This window comes from Camponotus floridanus, unplaced genomic scaffold (genome assembly GCF_003227725.1).
Source record: "Camponotus floridanus strain SB8 unplaced genomic scaffold, Cflo_v7.5 scaffold66, whole genome shotgun sequence".
NCBI lineage: Eukaryota > Metazoa > Arthropoda > Insecta > Hymenoptera > Formicidae > Camponotus > Camponotus floridanus.
The window spans coordinates 557,194-576,806 of record NW_020229834.1 but is presented as its reverse complement, the minus strand read 5'-3'; the positions used below and the strand labels follow the sequence as shown (position 1 = coordinate 576,806).

The window sequence follows — 19,613 nt, the reverse complement described above, 5'->3', positions numbered from 1 at the left end:
TCTCTTTTTATTCCCGTTGTTGTGGCGTTATGTATGCCCGCATGCAAACGATACCGATTCGCGATGGACGATTCGCAAGCTTGCGACGTCAGCATCGGTGAACTTGCGAAAACCCAGATTGTCGTCGTCTCGTACAATGAATTGTATTCGAGAGATCGAACTTCCGAATAACTAAAAACACTCTTAAAAATAATCTTGCAGTGTTCATATTAATATATGTTTAGAAAATTAATCTCGCGAAATCTTTCTCGAAGAATAAAAAATTTTGCGTAAAATATTTATTTTTAAGATAGTTTTAAGATAGTTTTATTATTAAGATAGTTGCGTTAAATATGAAAGATATTTTCAAAACCTGAAAGAAACGAACAAATTTAATATTAAATATTAAAATGTGTAATTTATATAAATAATCCGTTTCGATATAAAAAATTGTAAATTTATAGAATCTATAGAAATAAAGAAAAAAAAAGTTCTCTTATTAATATTTAAATATCTTCTTTCTTCAAATTTGAAAACTATTCTTGCGACATCAATATGCATTAGAGAATGTTATATTCGGAAACAAATAAATATACAGCTCTGTTCCAGGATAAATTTCCAATACGTCTTCCGTAACGCGCTATTGCACATTGTCGTGAAATTTCGTTCCGACAGAAATTAGTTTCGTTCTGAGTTTAAAGGTAGGCAGCACTCGCTATAAATGGCGTACCTTCGGGGTATGACCTATTTCGAGGTTCGCTGGCAAACCAGTTATGTCTGCTAATCATTATTGCATACTTAACTTTCGTTATGCATTCACGATGGCAATAGCCTTTGGCGTTTTAAGTCGAAAAAATTTGCAAGTTTCAACGGCATCGCGTTGCTTCGATATCGATAAAGAATATCAACTACAAATAATTTTTACGAAATTACCTGCCATCGAACTCAAACGCCGAATGCTTAATTAAAAAGAAAAATGAATCGTGCGTTTCTTATCTTCCTAATTTCTAGCTAATCGAGAAAATAAATAAATTTGACGATATCCAATCCTCACAAAGCGACGAATATTTCGCACGCGTGAAATTTCGCACCGAATCTCGGACCGAACTGGCGAGCATAGTCACGTCCTCGCCAAAAGTCCTAACAAGCCCCCTTTTAACAGAAACGCGTTCCTGACAAGAAAGTTTTTCGCGAGCCGGTATTTACTTTAGGCGCACGCCGTGTACTCGGATTATTTATTTTTCCCCGGTGGTTACACAGCACCGACAGCGAGGAAGTTAGTGGTACCCTTCCTCTCATCTCCCCTCCATTATTTCGACTTTCGGGCCGAGTGCACCGTGTCGTCAAATCGTTACGTATTCCGCATCGCGCGGCTCGTGCACGGAATTGCGAGTTGGTCCGATTTCGCGAAAGAACATTCGGCGGACTTTGATAATCACACGAAGCACGAAATTTCTTTCGCTCGTCGACCTTACACCCAATTTTAAGACTTAAGTATAGGATGTCCCCGAGGAACGAGACATCTTGCTCCGCATCTGCGGACAAACTATTCTTTGATCAATTTGGAGTCTACTTTTCCTGAACAAAAATCAAGCCATTAATAATTTATCTAATTGTAAATAATGAAAAAGAAAAGGTTCTCATAGAGATTAACTTTTGAAAAACTAAGACAAAGAACTGAAACCTTATTGTTCAATTTCGTAATATAAGATATTGAAAGAATACATGAAAAAAGTGACGTTTAATCAATTTTCGTTCAAAGAAAAATTGACTTAAAAATTACAAAAGAATTTGTAGATAATAAAGCGTTAAAAATAGCCGAGCGTGCTTTACATAAAATTTCCTAATTAATTTTTACAGCTTGCGAGAGAGAAAGCAAGAGAGAAAAAGGAAGAATTTTTTCAAAGGTCTTTTAATATATTTCTTACAAAACCTCTCCTCTCCTTCTTTCCCTCGCGCGCGCGTATGTTGCATCTTTGATGCTCGTCGAGCTTTCTCGCAACTGAAATTAAGCATCAATTAATCAACAAGAGCGGTACGTTGACAACGCTAATATAAAATTTATTCGACAGTATGTATGTGCGCACGACAACATTGCATCGCGCAATAAATTCATATATATCGCAAACGGAATGATTTGTTAATGGACGTATCAGCCTCAGGGCATCGCAGTCTCCGCGAGCAACAACTGCAGTTTGCCGTTGCGCTTGCAACGTTTTGCTCGTTTGTACAGTCACGCTTGTGAGAAACGAGAATAGCACGACAACGCGCGCGCGTTTCCGACCTGCTGTAATTTGTTTACATAGATCTCGTAAGAAAGTATATGTACTTGGAGTATGTGCTGACGAAGAAGTGTCCTCGAGATGAGTTACAGATCGTACACTAAAAACTTGCGACCTGCGCGAGTGAGTACCGCGTATTGGATACAAAAACGTCTTACTAGGTGCCTTACACATCGACCGTCTTGAAACCAGAAGGATCTTATAGTCGTTCCGCGACTCGAAATTGTAGGAATAATTTGTATATAGCGTCTGTTGTGTGCATACATTACTGCTTTTCCGTTGTACAAAGATGTGAAAAGTTTACTTTTTTTTTTATCTTTTAGAAAGAGTCGCAGAGTGGTTCCGGTTTCAATGCATGGTCGAATGCATTTTACAAATATCATTTTCATAAAACACGAGGAATTGACGTGTATAAACTAATCTAGAGAAAATCGAGGAAGATTATATGATATGATATATTTTCGTGATATGCATTTTGTATATATATGTATATGTAACCAGATATCTTTTACATCTCAAGAGAGATGAATCTTTTATTTATCTTGATCAAACTGGCACTATTGAATACATATTTTGTTTATCATCGATGAATCTTTTATTTATCTCGATTAAACTGGCACTATTGAATTCATATTTTGTTTATCAAAAAGCTTCAAATGTAATTACGCGTTTCTTCAGCCTATGAACTATGGAGAATGTATTTCTTCACAAAAAATAATTCTGTATTTATCTAAGGACTAATGATGCGATAAGAACACACTCGGGGGCGGTACGTTGTTCTTCTGCCTATAATCCACGTCTGGAATGTCTAACTCTATCACTTCTATGAAATGGAAATAGATAAATGAGACAACCGGAAAAAACACGCTATCACTAATCATAAAAAACTGCGTCAGCTATATATTGTATGATTGAAATGTCAAATATAATTGATATACAAATCATATCAATACATCTCATTAAAATATTTTATTAAAATATATTAAATAAAATATATTAAATATTAAAATTTATTAAAATATATTAAAATTATATTCATTGATTTATACAGAATAGAAAGATAATTAATATTTAGCAGATTTTTGAAAAATAATTTTTTAAAATGTTTTCTTTTCCTCCGTTAATAAGAAGTTGCCTTTATTCGTTATCGCTTATGATTTAGCCGTGTGTGTTGGATAGAGGAGTGATAGTGTTAAGATATTCTATGCATAGACCATTTCTATTTCCCTAACATTACTATGGACATTTAATTGAGAAGGTGCACTCGTAAAAGAAATCGAAAGTCCTAAAGAATATTCTCATAGTCTTTGTTTCTCTTTTGTGTGTTCTTTGATAAAAATATTTAATTTTAAAATTATCAAAATTGCGCTGATCGATTAACTGTTAAAAGAATATTATTTTATTTTCATTTTATCAAATTTAATTTTAAATCAAATTAATCGGCATTGTAAAAACTTGCCTGATATTTAATAATATAATTCCGTTTTATGTATTCAAAATAATATCTCTTATTTTTCTCTTAATATTCCGTTTTAATATTCAAACTTTTTCTCGCTCTCTCCTGAAAAGTAGGTGATACTTTAATTATTGCTCTTGCTATCGAGCGGCAATGATTTATCGATGATTCCCCGGTTGAATAATCATCGATCTTGGCTCGAGGCGATGTGGTGACTCGGGTAATGTGGGTTATACCCGACGAACACAAGGTAAGCGATGAAATCAAGGACCGTTGCGTACAAAAGCCACCGTATGCTCGCTGCGAGCGACACACGAGGCAGCCCACGACGCGCACATTGCCGAGAGGACAATAACTATTAGCAAACTTTATAACGAACTTGAGTATAGTACTCGCTCATCCGCTACGAGCCTGCGCTCGAGGTATCAGACGTGATATCGCCCCGATATCGACGTCGATGTCGGGGTCTTTGTCGCGTACGATGGACAATTAATGGCAGATTGCGTGAGTCTTTTCGCGAATAGTTAGTCGAATACGGATCTCCTACGTGTATGTACAGAACCCCCTTCAAGTTTTATCAAAAATTATTTTAATACTAATACTTTGTATTTGTTTTCTGAATCATCGTATCCTTGATTATTGAAAAAATATCGACTGCGGTAAAAATAGTGGCAAGATGATATGATTTTATAAATACATAGGGAATTTCATAATCCTCGGGAGACCATAATTTCAAAGATAATCATGAATTTTTATAGTTTTAAAATTTTTTATGTAGATTTTTTTATGTAGATGATTTTAGAAACTCTGTTAACATTTAAAAATTTTACATTGTACATTTCTGGAATATGAAATTCCCGAGATTGTGTGGTATTATGTATATCTCTAGTTTTAATACTGAAATCGAAGGGTATATTTTCGAAAATACATTTTTTCAATTCTTTTCATAAAGGCACTCGATTCAATATCAAGTTATTATATTTAAGATTAAGAATGCAAATCTTTTAAAACATTGAAATTGATCCGATTCTTCTCTTCATTTAATTTTTTATTACTACGATATCTTGTCTTTAATAACATTTCATACGAATATTCACTTTCTTTTATTTTCAAACTGTTCTTTCAACATAGACCTGATATTTCGTAGCCTTATAAACGTGCGAAAACAATGAAGTGACATATAATGCAATCATTTTTTTCACAAATTTTATATAATGGCAATTATATTTCTTATCGAAGTATATACCCCGGGAGAATATTTTTTGCTAAATATTCCCCTTGCCTCATTTCTCTTGGAGACCATTTTCTCTCGGTATATCTCGCAACAAAAATAATTTCTCGATGATTAAGTAATATCATAACAACATATAGTTAACACTTTTGATGTTCTCGTCCTTCGTCAAAGATCCTGAAATCGTCTAACAATACATTACGCATCACTGATGCGCATCGTGACATATCGTCTTCGATTTATGATATCGAAACGATAGCGAAATGTTTAAGTTCAAGCGCGACAGAAGCGCGTCCTTCGAATGCACTGGCATAATATACAACGCACGTAAGATGTCACGCATTCCATCGATGTAACGGCCAGCCGTTTGTAGAATCGTGACAACGAGCCCTCCGTTCTTCGCAATTGGAACGACCCTGAACTCCTCCATCGCCCAGCGATAACGACTTTCACCGCCACTTGGAAAGATTCTGGCCAGCTTGAAAACGCCCGGTCGCCTCTTGAGGTTCTCGTCATCGACCCGAAAAACTTTCATGATCCGCGTACTGGATCTCCAAGGACACGGAACGCGAATTTGACATGTCCTTGTCACGATAATTTTCTCTACTTCTTCTTGATGGTCACCCAGGTTGAAAGGATCTTCAAAAGCGCTCATGCTGTCCATAGTTAATGAGGAGAAAATTAAACCCGTCATTAATGGCATATTAGACAATAAATAAGGATGCAATAACAGCAATCGCTGGATGTATTGTTGATAATTGTGAAAATCACTGATAAAATAATTGGCATCTATGAAATCCGATGAATATACATATTTCCATGAAAACACTTTAATTATGTCTTTCAATTTTCCAGAAGGAGTTCGTCTATATAATTATCTTTGTTAATATTTAATCGGAATTTCATTTCAAAAAAATGTTGATATTCCTTCTTAGCAATGACTGTTTTTCCAATAAATGATCATTAATGATCATTTCCAATAAATGATCATTTGCGATTGAAGTAAACAATTTTCTTTAATCTTCTCTATGGCAACCAACATCTAATCGGTACGCATACCTCTTCATTTCTCTTGCCGATCCTTCGAAGTAAGATCCTCTCGAGTCGGTGACTAGTTTTAGATAAATCCGCATCAGCGGTCGAATAAAATTCAATTGGTGTCGCGCAAATTCCCTTCCCATTCTTTCACGATGAAGATCTACGATATCTCAGCAGTTCTGTCTTCATGTCTCACGCTTACACCAGAAATGTCCCAATTTTTTCTTTCCTCTCCCTCTCTCTTTCTATCTCTCACATACACACACACACACACACTCTCTCTCGTACAAATCTAAATAAATCATCTCGGACAAAAGTCAACCAGAAAAATTCACGACGATGAAAGTTTCGGGAGTCGACTTCGATCGCGCTTCGAAGCTGATGGACGACGGTGGTTTTCGACGCTACGCGACAATGTCCATGTCGGACGAGGAATTCGACGTGGTCACCGCCAGACTGCCAAGGGTGTCCTCGTCGGTTAAACCGTGGTGACAGGCGGCCGCAGGTGGGCTCAACGGTGGCAGATGCGGGGACGACAGCATCGGGTCCCCGCCGTGGACGGGACCGCCGGTGTCGTCCTCCATGAGATCCTCGAGCTGCGATATGCTCAGGCTCGTCGGCTCCTCCGTCACCGCCAGGTCCGGTATCTACAGCAGAAAAGTAACCGGCATCCTGTCAAACGAACCACCCTCGAGTGCAAGCTCGAATAGGATGGGATAGGATGCAACATGGGAGTTCGAGTAGCAATGTTCCAATGCGAGATCTTTTATAAAGTTAGGAATGGATATAGAAGTTTCCATGAAAAAATGGATATGCTGTTGATCTTCTGTGAGAACGTAGGATTGGATGCGCTGGTGAAATCTTTTCTGAAGCAGGAATGGATACGAATATAAAATGTTTATGTTCGATGCTTGTCCATCTCTTCGATTGACATGCGATACGAAAAATCGGGATTATGTATATAATATCGAATGTTATTTACGTGCAATAAGATGTACATAATGAATTTCGTAGCAAAATTAGCAGCAAGATTAGAGGAGCAGTCAAACACATATTAGTCGAAATAGTAGACCTTAAAATTGGAAATGAGATTATTCGAAAAATTAAATCTTGATATTTATCAAATATTGATAAGAATTTTCTAATTGAGAGATTGATTTTGATCAAAAAAAGCCTTTATCTTTATCAGAAATATTATGAAATATGCGCAATAAAAATAAATGAAATTAGTTATCAGATGTCATCTTTTCAATGGAATAATAAAACGCGTCATTGTAAAGTACAAAACACAAATTAATCTTTAAATTCGAAACAATTCGAAAATTAAATACTTAGTATTCGTATGAAAACTTAAACGTCTACGCTACCGTCATCCACATATCGAAGTAAGCTGATTGAAGCCGTTTCTCTGTCAGATGCAGCTGATAACTTTGTGAACAGACGGCTTGGCTTACCAGAACCGGAATTAATTTCCAATCGTGTTTCAAACGCAAACGACCGTGGATCCAATTTGCTTGTCGTTATATTACCGGTGCGACTAATTCGTCGGATTAGACGTCGATTTTCGTCACGGCAAATTTATATTGTAGAATTTGTGTCCGACGAGAGTTTTATTCGCAGACGCGAGCATCGTAGATGAGAGGAGTTGCTTGAAAAAAATCACGAACACCCTACCTAACGCTTGCTGCAAATACGTACGTCCTTCGAAAATCTCCATAAATCAGACTCGAGTTGAAAATTGCTAGGATATAATTTTGCAAGAGAGAGAAGAAAACTGCAAAATTCGCTTATTGTCCTCTTGAAAAATAAAAATCTCGTCGGTTCGGTCGCGACGCATTTTTCGCGGTCGTACGATTTCATACTTGACGCGATATTCCGCGAAACGATCGCATGCGCTCTTTACATAACATAACCGCGTGCACTCGGACGGCGCGCGTGGAGGGCGTTAAATTTGCATGAAAAAAAAATACCGTGGCGCGTGGTTGCGCAACGCTGTGTTTCTGACGTTACAACTCATTCGGCGATTATCCTTTGTCCCGATACGACGCAACGCGACGGGATAGGCGGTCTGCGTGTTCCTCTCGTGAAAATACACGCCGCGCCGAGATGCGAGATAAAAGGTATAAGTCTCGCGTGAGGTAGCCTGGACGATAAGAGGACGGGCGATAAGGACTATGCTCTGCAGACGTACGCACAACGACGACGGTAGAGAGGTAAATATTTTGCACGACATTCAGGCGCGTACGTATTTAAGACGTGCAATTATACGTCCGCAATTATGCAATCTCGGAGCGAACGTTGCACGAGTAGAGAGCAGCGGATTATTTCTTCGAGCGATAATTTTCCTCCGTTTTTAATCTCGTCTTAATTTAATATAATACATTGAGCTAGTAAATTAATATAAATGGAGCTCATGTAAGCAAATGTAATAAATCAGATAAATTATATTACATAGACTGCATATATGTATATTAGCGAATCAATCTCTAGAGATTATGATTTGAGAAAATTATATCTCGTATATTTTGATAAAAGAGCAAGAGAGAAAGAGCATTCTCCGCGATAAATTCTTATCCTTTTTTTTTTTTCTGAAAATAATTTATCGTTATCTGGGACACACTTGTGACATGAGACCGTTTACGTTTCGCGCAAGGTAAATTGAGGAACGAAATTAACGTTAAGCAAACCAACAGTTAAGTGTCGCAGTAAAATTTCTTGTGCAATACGCGCGAGACACTTGGCTCGTCTCGGTCTCGGGATTCGAATCGCGAAGCGGGACATTATCAATGTTTAAATTTCTCTAACCGCGAGGAAGCTGCTTGTCAGACTACTTACGCCCCGGCAGAACTTTATCTCGAACAATAATTCAACTCATCCCTCTCTCGGTACGTCATATCGCGTCTCTTTCGTTATCTCGAGCGTCGCAGCAATTGCGAATGTTTCCGAAAACGCGCGAAACCGAGCGGACGTAAATTAACGTCGATGCATATAACAATCGCGTAGTCATCGCCACGGCCGCACACCTTCGCATGCGTGACAAACAAAGTTCCAAGTTTGGATGTAATATCAAATTAAATTAGAAAAGATAAGAAAGAAGATCGCGCGACTTTTTTCTCTCATCAACTATAATCAAGATGTTTGTTCAAGAATTTATAATAAGAACACCTCTCTAATCAGTCGCGCTGACGACATTTCATAGACATAATTATTTCTCACATTTCTTGCGTACATTATGTGTCGCACGTCATTCTCAATGTTTCAAATTCGTCAAAATTTTGCAAGAGTGAATGGACGTCAGTTACGCCACTGTCGATACGGTTATAATATTAGAAGATTAATAAAACATTTCTGTTTTTTTTAGCTGGCTCCTCGGTGTCGACATACATAATCTCCTTAAGAGGCCTAGATCTGTCGTCACAAAAGCGGTCATCATTTTATCGACACTTCGAGAGTCCTTAATCGCATCACGAAGCTATTCGCGTCAAGACTCGTATGCATAATTTTATCTGGCTCACTAAATCAGCGGTAATTTCTGCCGTCATCTTACAAAGATAGCTTCGTCATCGAACGTTTTAAAGAGCAAGGACAACAGTGACGGTTATCTCTCGGAGATTCGGAATTGGGAAGCGAAATCGTAACGAGGGGCGAAACGAACGAGGGCGATTCGCACGGCAACCAGGAGATAAGCCGGTAGTTCATTATTCGAGACAATAATCCGCTGCCAATGAAGAGTAGTCGCCAGGTGAAAAGTCAACTGGTGCTTTGTATCAAGATTAACGTTTCGAATAATAACGAAGTGAGAAATAACCCATTCTTTTTTTCAAGCGAAAATTATAATATTCACAATAATTGTAATAATTATAGAGAGAACGGAATAATTAAAATTATCGTAAAAGCCTTTCTTTTCACGAATTATTATAATTTTCACAATTATAATTAATTCACTACTATAATTTTCACAATTATAATGCTGCGTAAAATATTTTATTGATGTTTATTCGAATATTAAACGAAAATCTCAGAAGATATTTTTTAATCCCTGCAATCGCTTTGTCATCAGCGATCGAATAAGATATCGAAAGATCGTAATCACAAAAGTCGCTCGACGAAAATCGATGCGTTAATTGTATGTAAATGAGACAAACATTTCTCTCTCATTATGCAAGCCTCATTATACGGCTTCAGGTCGATCTCGGTTACGTAATAAATCGTTACATCGTCAGTGCTGTCAAAAGGCAGCTTTACCGCTCTCGTATACGAAAGTATCGATAGTATATAAACGAGAACGTAGGAGACACGTTGTGCTCTCTCGCGAACGAATGAACGATGGAGTAAGCAAACAGCTATTTGCCTCCGTTCGTCGGAACAGATACATGCGTTATGAAACTAGTCTGGCGAATGAGCAGAAAGTTTATTCGGATCAAGGATCATGAATCGAATCGTTATATATCGATGCCGCCGATCTTTACAACCTCGAAAATCAACACGCGGCCATCTATATTAAGATTAAATGATTCGTCGTTACGACACACCGCACACTCACTAATCTCCACCGATGGAAATTAATGATATCATTCGATTTATCATCGCATATTAAGAGAAATAATTTACTTGAGCAATCACAATTATTATAAATGTCGTTAGAAGTATATAAAAAAAGAATATTAATTTTCATTAAAATAAACGATATATGTAGATTTGAAAATAAATATTATATGTATATAAAATATATAAATTTTTTGATCGAATAAAAAAATGCGATTTTTATTGTTAAAAGAGCGGAGGTGGATAAGAGAACGAGAATTAAAAGTACGTGTAAGTATTATTATGAGTAAATATATAATTATTATGAATATATATTAATTACGAATATGGAAATTAGACATGAAACTCTATATAATGGATGATGCAATGATGTATCGAGAAAGTGAATTAAGAGATACCCTGTCGTGCGGGATAAGATTTTTCGACTTACCTTTCGTTGCTCAAGCTTACTCCTCGGGAAAGTGTTGAGCATGGTAGAGGTGGACGCCCAGGTGAAGTCGGAAACCGGAAGCCCGTGTGCCTTCGCTTGCAATTCGAGTTCCTGCACGCGCAGTTGTAACCGTCGATTTTGGTGCTCGAGTTGCTTGTGCCTGAGCTCGTTCTGCTTCATCCTCGTGAGCTCGTTTTTCAACAACTTTATATACTCCACCGAGGATTTGAGGATCGTACCCTTGTTCGGCCTGACGTCCCTGACGATCTCGTAATATCTGTAACACAAGCGCGAGAAACCAACATTATATTAAATTTTAACTTATATTTTAACAATTGTAATATATTTAATATATTTATATAGATTTCATGGAAAGCGTAATAATTTTATTTATTTATTTATAGGAAATAAATGAAAAAGAAATCCTCTTATAACGTACAGTAAGACTAAACAAATAAATAAATAAATTATACACATTATTCAAAAATTTTTAAAAGTAAAGCAGTCTAATTTTTTTGGCATTTACAATCTTTCTTACACTAAAAGTTCATCCATCGTCAATGATGCTAAAGAGTTATAATATGATTATATGATTCTTTAGCATAAGTTGTATAAAGCACAGCGGCTTATGACCATGTTTTAAATTCCCCGACTTTAAAAAAAAATTAAAAAGAAAGAAAAAAGAGAGAGAGAGAAGCAGGAAAAAAAGAGAATGCCAAAAAGAGACGCCAAGGCGCTCTTTGAAACTTTAGGCACACGATTATTTCGCTGGAAACGTGTTCGAGATAGGGTGTTTTGCGGGAAATTCCCAAAGTTCCTTATTCGACCATAATATAACCGATATTATCGAGTAGCGCCGCCGCCGCTGATGATGATGACGTTTCGAGGGCCGCTTCAAGATGGAATTCCGCGCGGGAATTCGCGCGTAATATATATCAGACGAACGGAGGTGGCGATAATTCGACGTAGGCAACGAAATGCTAAAAAATTTCCATAACGCGTGTTCATACTCTTCACGCTTTTCTCTCTTTTTTTCACCAAACTCTGTGCCTCTTTTGTGTCTTCTGTGCAGACATGACGATTTGTCATTAACGCGGAGAATTTTTCGCACGACGACGCTCGCGAAAAATTCACAAAGACGCAGAAGCGAAAAGCGAGATGTAGTGTCTTGGACCGAGGTATCCTTACTCATAAGAGACATTCGCGATGATCCAGCGCGGACAATCTCGCAATGCCAGTGTAAAGAATGCTTGCCAAGCGGTTCGTGAATGAGAATGCAAGGGCGAGAAAAATTCAAGATTTTGAGAGAAAGTACAAACTTTTTTCAGAAATACTTGACAATATATTGAACAATGTCAAGAGCGATTTTTTAGCGTATTGTATAATATTTTTTCGCTCACTTTACGTTCATATAATTTATCATTATGAAGCATGAGGTGTTGTACCTACGAGCAAATAAGTATATATTACACTGTACGTAATATAAACGTAAATAGCATTTTTCTCTTTAGAAATGAAACAATGTCATATTGGATGACTCGCATATTCAACAACAGCTGATAAGATACAGACCATTATCCACAAACTACATAATTTACACGATAATATAAATCAGTATTTATAATTGAATAACACCATTTCAAAGAGATACATAGACTGCGCTATTTTATATACAAATATTCTTTCGAAATGTCATTAATCATATTTCTCTGACATTGATATGGTAGCTCATTTATTCTTCATTAGTTCTTTCTCCATAAGTATTTTATTTTGGAAGGATTGGGAATTTTTTTTAACGCGAGCGAGATGAAATTTTTCATAACGAACGGTAGGAACGCGCCGTGAGATTCATCCTCGCGATTTAAATATTCTCACGCGGAACTCGCGAACAACACTCACGGATTTTTGTCGTTATTCACGCCTTTTTTTTCTCGCGCGTCGCATCGCCGTCGCGGCCGTTGATTTACGACGGAATCGTTCCGTCGATTTATCGTCCGCAAAATCGCGAACTACCGCCGTCCACGAGTAGAAGCGATGGCGAACGGAAAGCTTATTATGAGATGGCATTCGTCATGTCCGGGCGACATATCCATCCCTCGTGAACTCCTTCGTGAATGGCCTTCCGAGAAAACATAATCCTCCGCCTTATCCCGTAGGAATACGAGGATCGAACGCGCGTCATACAGCTGTCGCATCCTTAATTTCGTCTGCTGGTGATCGAAACGTTTCACCGAAAATCTCTCTCCGATCCAAAAGAAAATTCTAATATTTACGATCGCGCAATAATTTGCACAAAATAGCGCGAACTTTGCTTAAAACAATATTGTTAATTTATTTAATTTGACAGAAATAGAAATAAATTGAAGATAATAAGAAAATATATACGTGAAATAGCGTTAAATTCAAATTTCTATTGATCCATGCAAAATTATGCAATTTATAAATGTATACTTGTAAATCATAATGTATAGAGGCAAATAATAAATTACAAACCAGTGTAAACAAATAATTAATAATTATCTATTGTTTTGCATTTCGCAACAAAATAGTTTCGCGTTCTTGTAGCGGCGCGAACGCTCTCGCGACGTGGCTAATAATTTACATTGCCTCAGCAAAACTGTAATTAAATTCACGCGCGATCGCGGATCGCGAATGGATGCGCCGTTGCATGATTCGCGAGATTTTGCGCCCACAAACTCGGAAGCCAAACAGCCGCCGGAACATCGCATAAAGCATCATTTTTCCACACGAAGGAGAGAGTGAGAGAGAAAGAAAGAGATGCGTCATGTTTCCGCATTAACAACTTTGCGAATTTGTGGCTATGCGGATTCGTGTACGTCAAACCGAGCTCGCAATCTGCGTTTCCGCAAATGTGCCTACCGTACAACGAATTCTACATTTTATTAATTTCCTACATTATGTAAAGGAGAAAGTGCGTATGCTTTTTCGGGTTGTCAAATTCATCGTGTACGAAGTTTAAGGATTCAACGAGAGTTCTGCCAACATTTTCAAGTTCACTCTTGAAAGTTAATATACCGACCCGCCGCATCTTTTAGCAAAACAACTTGTGTTTCGCCAACTTTCACTACCGAATATAATCAGATCTTTCATTTAATTAAAATTACCTTTTAATCGAGAAATTTTAACGCGGAAAATTTACAAGCAAGCTTTGTATGTGTTTTCGAATGTAGCATAATTTCATTTTTATTTCGTGCGTGAATATAATCTCTATTTCGAACAAATATTTAATTAAACGCATATTGAAAGTGCATTTATTTGAAATAAATAGCTAAAGAACCATTTAATACTACGTCATGCAAACTGACACAGATCCAATTACCGTTTCATTATAATTAACAAGAGCAGGCGTCCGAATTATTGAACATTCCACGCTTCAACAGAAACGCGTCATGGTGCATTTCAGGCCTCGCGCATGGTTTTCGTACTTGTACACGGTATCGGGAACAAGTTTGTACGGCAAACAATAAACAGGCATGCGTGTATCGACGTTTCTCCTTCGCTAATGAGCAACGATGTAAAGAGAACGCGGATGAAGAGGGATCTGAGATATTTCGCGAGGAAACGAGGACGATTCGCCGAAATTCAAGCGGAACAAACGGGGACATTCGAGCGAAAACGGGGGAAGGAACGGGAGGAGAAATCTGTGTCGTGTTTGCTGGTGTCTTTAGAATCCGAGCTATATTTCGTTATCATCAGTGCGCTATCGCGCAGTTTACTCGCGTTCCCCTTAATATCCTTCTCGACCAAAGCCGAAACTGAAACCTTGAGGAAGAAACACGTTCCTAGAGCATGTCGAGACGCTCACAAGAGCTCCTAATGTCAGTACTCTCATTCTCTTATCGCATACGATCGCGATTAACTGATTTTTATCAAGCGTAATTTCGACAAAATCTCTTTGCAAAAAATACATCTGTTTTTTTTAGCTATAAATAAATAAATGTAAAAATTAAGTAATTTATTAAAATAAATTACTCATTTTTATCATGCATGAAAGAGAAATAAAAATTTGATTTTATCATAATTTGTACAAATTATGATAAAAATTCTTTATCTTAAAATCTCTTATTTTTAAAATCTTAATTAAGACATCCCTTACACTGTGCGTGGTGTAATTTTATAAATATTTAAAATACTGCATTATTTTTATTCAAATGAAACATGCTTATTTAAAATTGTGCCTGATTCATATGAAATAATCTATGACGAGTGAACCATATCCGCTTCCATATAGAAAATGCAGTATGATTCCAATGTGGTTGACAATTCCATTTTTTTATCACGCGATAGAACGCAAAGTGTTATCGTGCATTTGCAATTATCTTATCGATGAAATGAGTGTCATTAAATAAAAAGAAACGCTACAAGAATCGAGGACTTATATGTACCCTGTGCTAGAGTACTGTCGCGTAGACAATGCATGGACCGAATGTTATCGCACGCGACAGATCGAAAAATCGATCAAGACATTTAAAGTGCACGTTAAATGCAATTCCAGAGGAACATTGAAATGAGTATAAATTATCGCTGACAAACATGATTGGGGTAAAGCCGCTATTAATTCAACTCTCGTCAGCTTCAAATATTGGAAGGATAAGGAGGAAGAAATTCGAGACGTGGAACACATTAATCCCACGCGTGCTCTCGTTATCGCGTCTATCAGTGACGTGTCGAAAAATATGACGGGAATATGACGGCAGATAAAGAATGCACGCCTGCCTGCACGCTTCTCCTTCATTGAACACAGATAACATAAATTATGATGCCGTAAATCAATAATTATTAACGATAAATGTTATACCCGCTTTGCGACATATCAAGACTTGAGCGATGTTAAAAATGATATCGCGACATAAAATGCATCAAGAATGATATTAAACTAAAGGATTTTCTCTCAATAAAAGTCAGTTTTATCGATGCTCGAAAGCTTCTTAAATTCTTTGCTCTAAATCTTACAATTAATAGTAAAATTAAAGATGTAAAACATGATGTAATTAATTATACTCTCTAATAAAACGCAATATAATAACTAAAATTATGAGAAAAGTCCATGATTAAAGTTGTCATCTTTTTTTTGATATTATTAGTTAAAATATCAAGATGAATTTGTTTATATTCGCCGCATAAAGTTTTCTTATCATTCAGTAAAACCGGTTGTTACTCGCGACCCTAATTCGTTTAGGTTTTCCCGTGGTTTTTCAAGGATCGTTATTCAAAGAAACGCGCATGAGAAAAGAGGACGTCGAACACGAAAGAGGGAGTTTTTAAGTTCACCGGATGTTGACACAGATAAATGGGTCGATCGTTGGACTGATAAATGAACGACGGACTTGTTCGGCTATTCTATGCAAAAGAATCGTTCATTAGTACGTACATCGTGTGTCGAAGAAGTTTCGGTGTTGGAGATTTGTGTCAGGGATCACATCCGAAAGAGGTCAGACGCGCATATCGAGATTCCAAAAAAAAAAGGCAAAGAAAACAGATGTCTCATTTCATTAACTGGCATATTATACATAATTGAGAATTATTGACTCGAAATAATCCGCATCATGTTATGTATATGCGTGTGATACTTTTCTGTTTGAAATTTATTTAATTTAGTAGCGTTGCGATGAAGCAAAAATTTATAATTCTGAATTTTTCAAGGATTATCAATTAAATTTATTATAAAATAATTGCACTTATAATTCCATTTATCGATTGTATTGTATATTATAATTGATATCATATAATAATCATTAAAAGTAAACAAAATGTGTTACTAATGAAAATGTATTACCAAGTTTAAAAGACTGAAGTTTTTACAGCTGTATAAATGACTCTAAACATTGAACGATATAGATAAGACTTTTTTACGATACTAGTTCGGTATAACGGTGGATATAATTAAGCACATTGAATAATCGTACATTATTACTTATCTTTTATCACCACGCTATTTCAATATAAAAGAAGTTAAAAATATTCCGATGATATATAGCATATTACTAAACGTTAAAAAACATTAAAAAAACGTTAAAATATACTTATTATGATTTATTTCCTATGATATCAAAAGGGATATACGCAATTTAAAGCACAAATATACCTCGAAATAGAATCATTTTATAATTGAGGTAATTTTTTTAAATTAACATGTAAATAAAAAGCTCTTTTTTATAATTATGTTTCCTAAATCTAAATATCAAAATAGAAAAATAGAAAATATCAAAATAGAAGAAAAACTTTTCCAGAGAAAAAAAATTTTCCAGAGTTAAAAAATAAAAGGTATGTGTTGCCAGAAAAATTAATTTGATAAATTAGTTTATTTAGAACTGGAAAAGAATATACGAGCATGATAAAAGGTACGATAAAATGTGTACAGTGTAAACAAACTCGGCTCTTTTCCAATCTCTTCCTCCCCGTATTTCCGATTTGTGGTGTTATTTTTCCTTCGCATTTACCTTCATTCACCGGGTCGAAGGAAGTGTTGCGCTTTGACGGCAGGAAGGACGGAAAACAAAGCTGAGATAGAGGAAGGAAGAGCGAGCGGCCGTGAAGAGCCAGCGGAAGGAAAGCAGAGGGAAGAAGAGAGCGGGAAGGGGCGAAGAATGGACTTCCGGTCCAGATGAGATGAAAGCCTCTCGTCTCGAGCACCTGACCTGGACTAACTCGTCGTAAAGGGTCACGAACAGGAAATAATGGTCCATGGGGAATGTGCAAAGGGTAAAGTGAAGAATAAGAGAACTGCGAAGAAAGAGAGATGGCGATGAGAGGAGGGTGAAAGGGGTGAACGTGCGACGAGGAGGAAGCGAAGGAAAGAGAAGAAACGGAAGAAAAGAAATTCGTACTCACGGGTCATTGGTCTTGGGCAGGAGGGTGCCGAGCTCCTTGATCCTGTCGTTGATGTTGAAGCGCCGCCGTCGCTCGACTGAAAACGGAAATTGCGCACATCAATCATGACTCGCTCGCGACAGATGCGATAGATAGATCGCGTCGTTTGTTAATTCGCCCGCTAATCGCACGACTGAATCGATGCGCGAGAACGGTTCGTCCTTCAATGTTTTTTTTTTCACCAGAATGTTTAGTTCCCAGACTTGTCTGTCTCGACTGTTAAAAGAATTTTCTGCATTCCTATAGTTAAAGGACTAATCTTATGGTTACTCTTAAAAAAAGTAAATACAAAAATATTCCAGATATTAATCAATAATCGATAAATAATTCTTACGATTATAAATCAGAATCATGTGTGTGTGTTTTTATAATATTGCTATAAAATTATTTTCAATAAATATGTCAAATATTTGAGAAATTTCTACGCAATCTCTCTGGAAACAAAAATAGATCTAGATTCTTATATTATCTTTGGAATAATAAAAATTTTTTATGGAATATGAATAATATTTCTTCCCTTTTTTCGATTATATTTCTGAGAGAGGAAAAAGGTAAAAATATATATTCATCTATATATTGTATTATATTATATATATTATATATTATATTATTTTTATTTTATTATTATATATTATATGTATTATATATTTCCGTAGACGCTTAATCTCGTCTACATTCTATACTCGCGGGCTGTTATTTTTCTTGAGGTTACAACTATTTGACGCGATTGGAAGCAAACGTGATATCCCTCGATCGTTCAATCCCAATAAACTATATCGACGTCATCTTGAACGTGCACACGAATTGTGAAGGGTCGAACCGTCTCCAGTATCGTCGTCTCGTATCGAAGTTATTGGGCAGGAAAGCATATCGCGCTTTCCGGAGGATATAGCGTATCTCCCTTGCGGAAAAGACTGCGAACCAAATCACCCTATCGTTGGCACATGACCCCTGTACCCGATCGATTATTCCGGCCAGGTATCTCTCCAACGAAGAGGTCAGGTTTGGTTCCCTACCTATCCTTCACGTGCGTCTCTGATATCACGATCATCTCGATGATAAGCCACGATCGGAAAAATAAATTCATCAAAATGCGAATTGGACGGAAACAACACTCCATTATTCGTTACCGTGAATAACGGAAGCGAAATATTATGACGACTAATTGATAAAGATAAAGAGCAAGTGATTAATTCTCTTTCACTTTGATCTGTTTTCGATAACATCTCTTTATCATCATTATTAATCGAGTTTAAATGCGATAAAAATCGCTGGATACAAAAGTTAAGTTGGCAGAAGAAACAGATAAAACATTTTGTTTCTAATAAATCATAAAATTTGATAAAAAAATGAATCAACTTTTTATTTGTTAATAACATGTATTAAACAAAAAAATTAATTTTCAGGAAGCACACAAGCTTATAATATTTATCTCTTTCATGTCTTTATCCAGAATAAAATATATTACTAGAGATAATAACAAAAAAATTACTTAAATTATTCGAAGTATATGGAAAATTATATTAAAAATGTGAAATTATCGAAACGGAATTTCGATAATCTCACATTTTTAATATAATTTTCCATTTTTAAAACAAAAAAAAGAAGATATGTTATATTAAGAAACATTTCTCGAAAATAAAATTTTCAAGATGCGAGGGAATACTCTGATTCCGTAGAAGTCGAATGTAGTTGAAGGAAAATCGGTTCCAAATAAGATCTACGTCACTTTTGAAACACTTCAAAGTGCATCACAGGTCT

The 19,613-nt window shown here is 36.4% G+C and overlaps 1 protein-coding gene across 7 annotated transcripts in view; it reads right to left on the bottom strand.

The window, feature by feature from the left end:
- Positions 1 to 4,528: 4,528 nt before the first annotated feature.
- The window catches only part of LOC105252673 (microphthalmia-associated transcription factor), a 92,530-nt gene continuing 77,445 nt past the window's right edge, over positions 4,529 to 19,613 (bottom strand). For all 7 annotated transcript variants that reach the window (XM_011260177.3, XM_011260175.3, XM_011260174.3 and 4 more), the window contains 3 exons: positions 17,814 to 17,889; positions 10,962 to 11,238; positions 4,529 to 6,633 (listed from right to left, as the gene is read on the bottom strand). In XM_011260177.3, the coding sequence (XP_011258479.1) occupies positions 6,391 to 6,633; positions 10,962 to 11,238; positions 17,814 to 17,889 (596 nt within the window). In that variant the 3' untranslated portion in view covers positions 4,529 to 6,390. The remainder of the gene's footprint in view (positions 6,634 to 10,961; positions 11,239 to 17,813; positions 17,890 to 19,613) is intronic.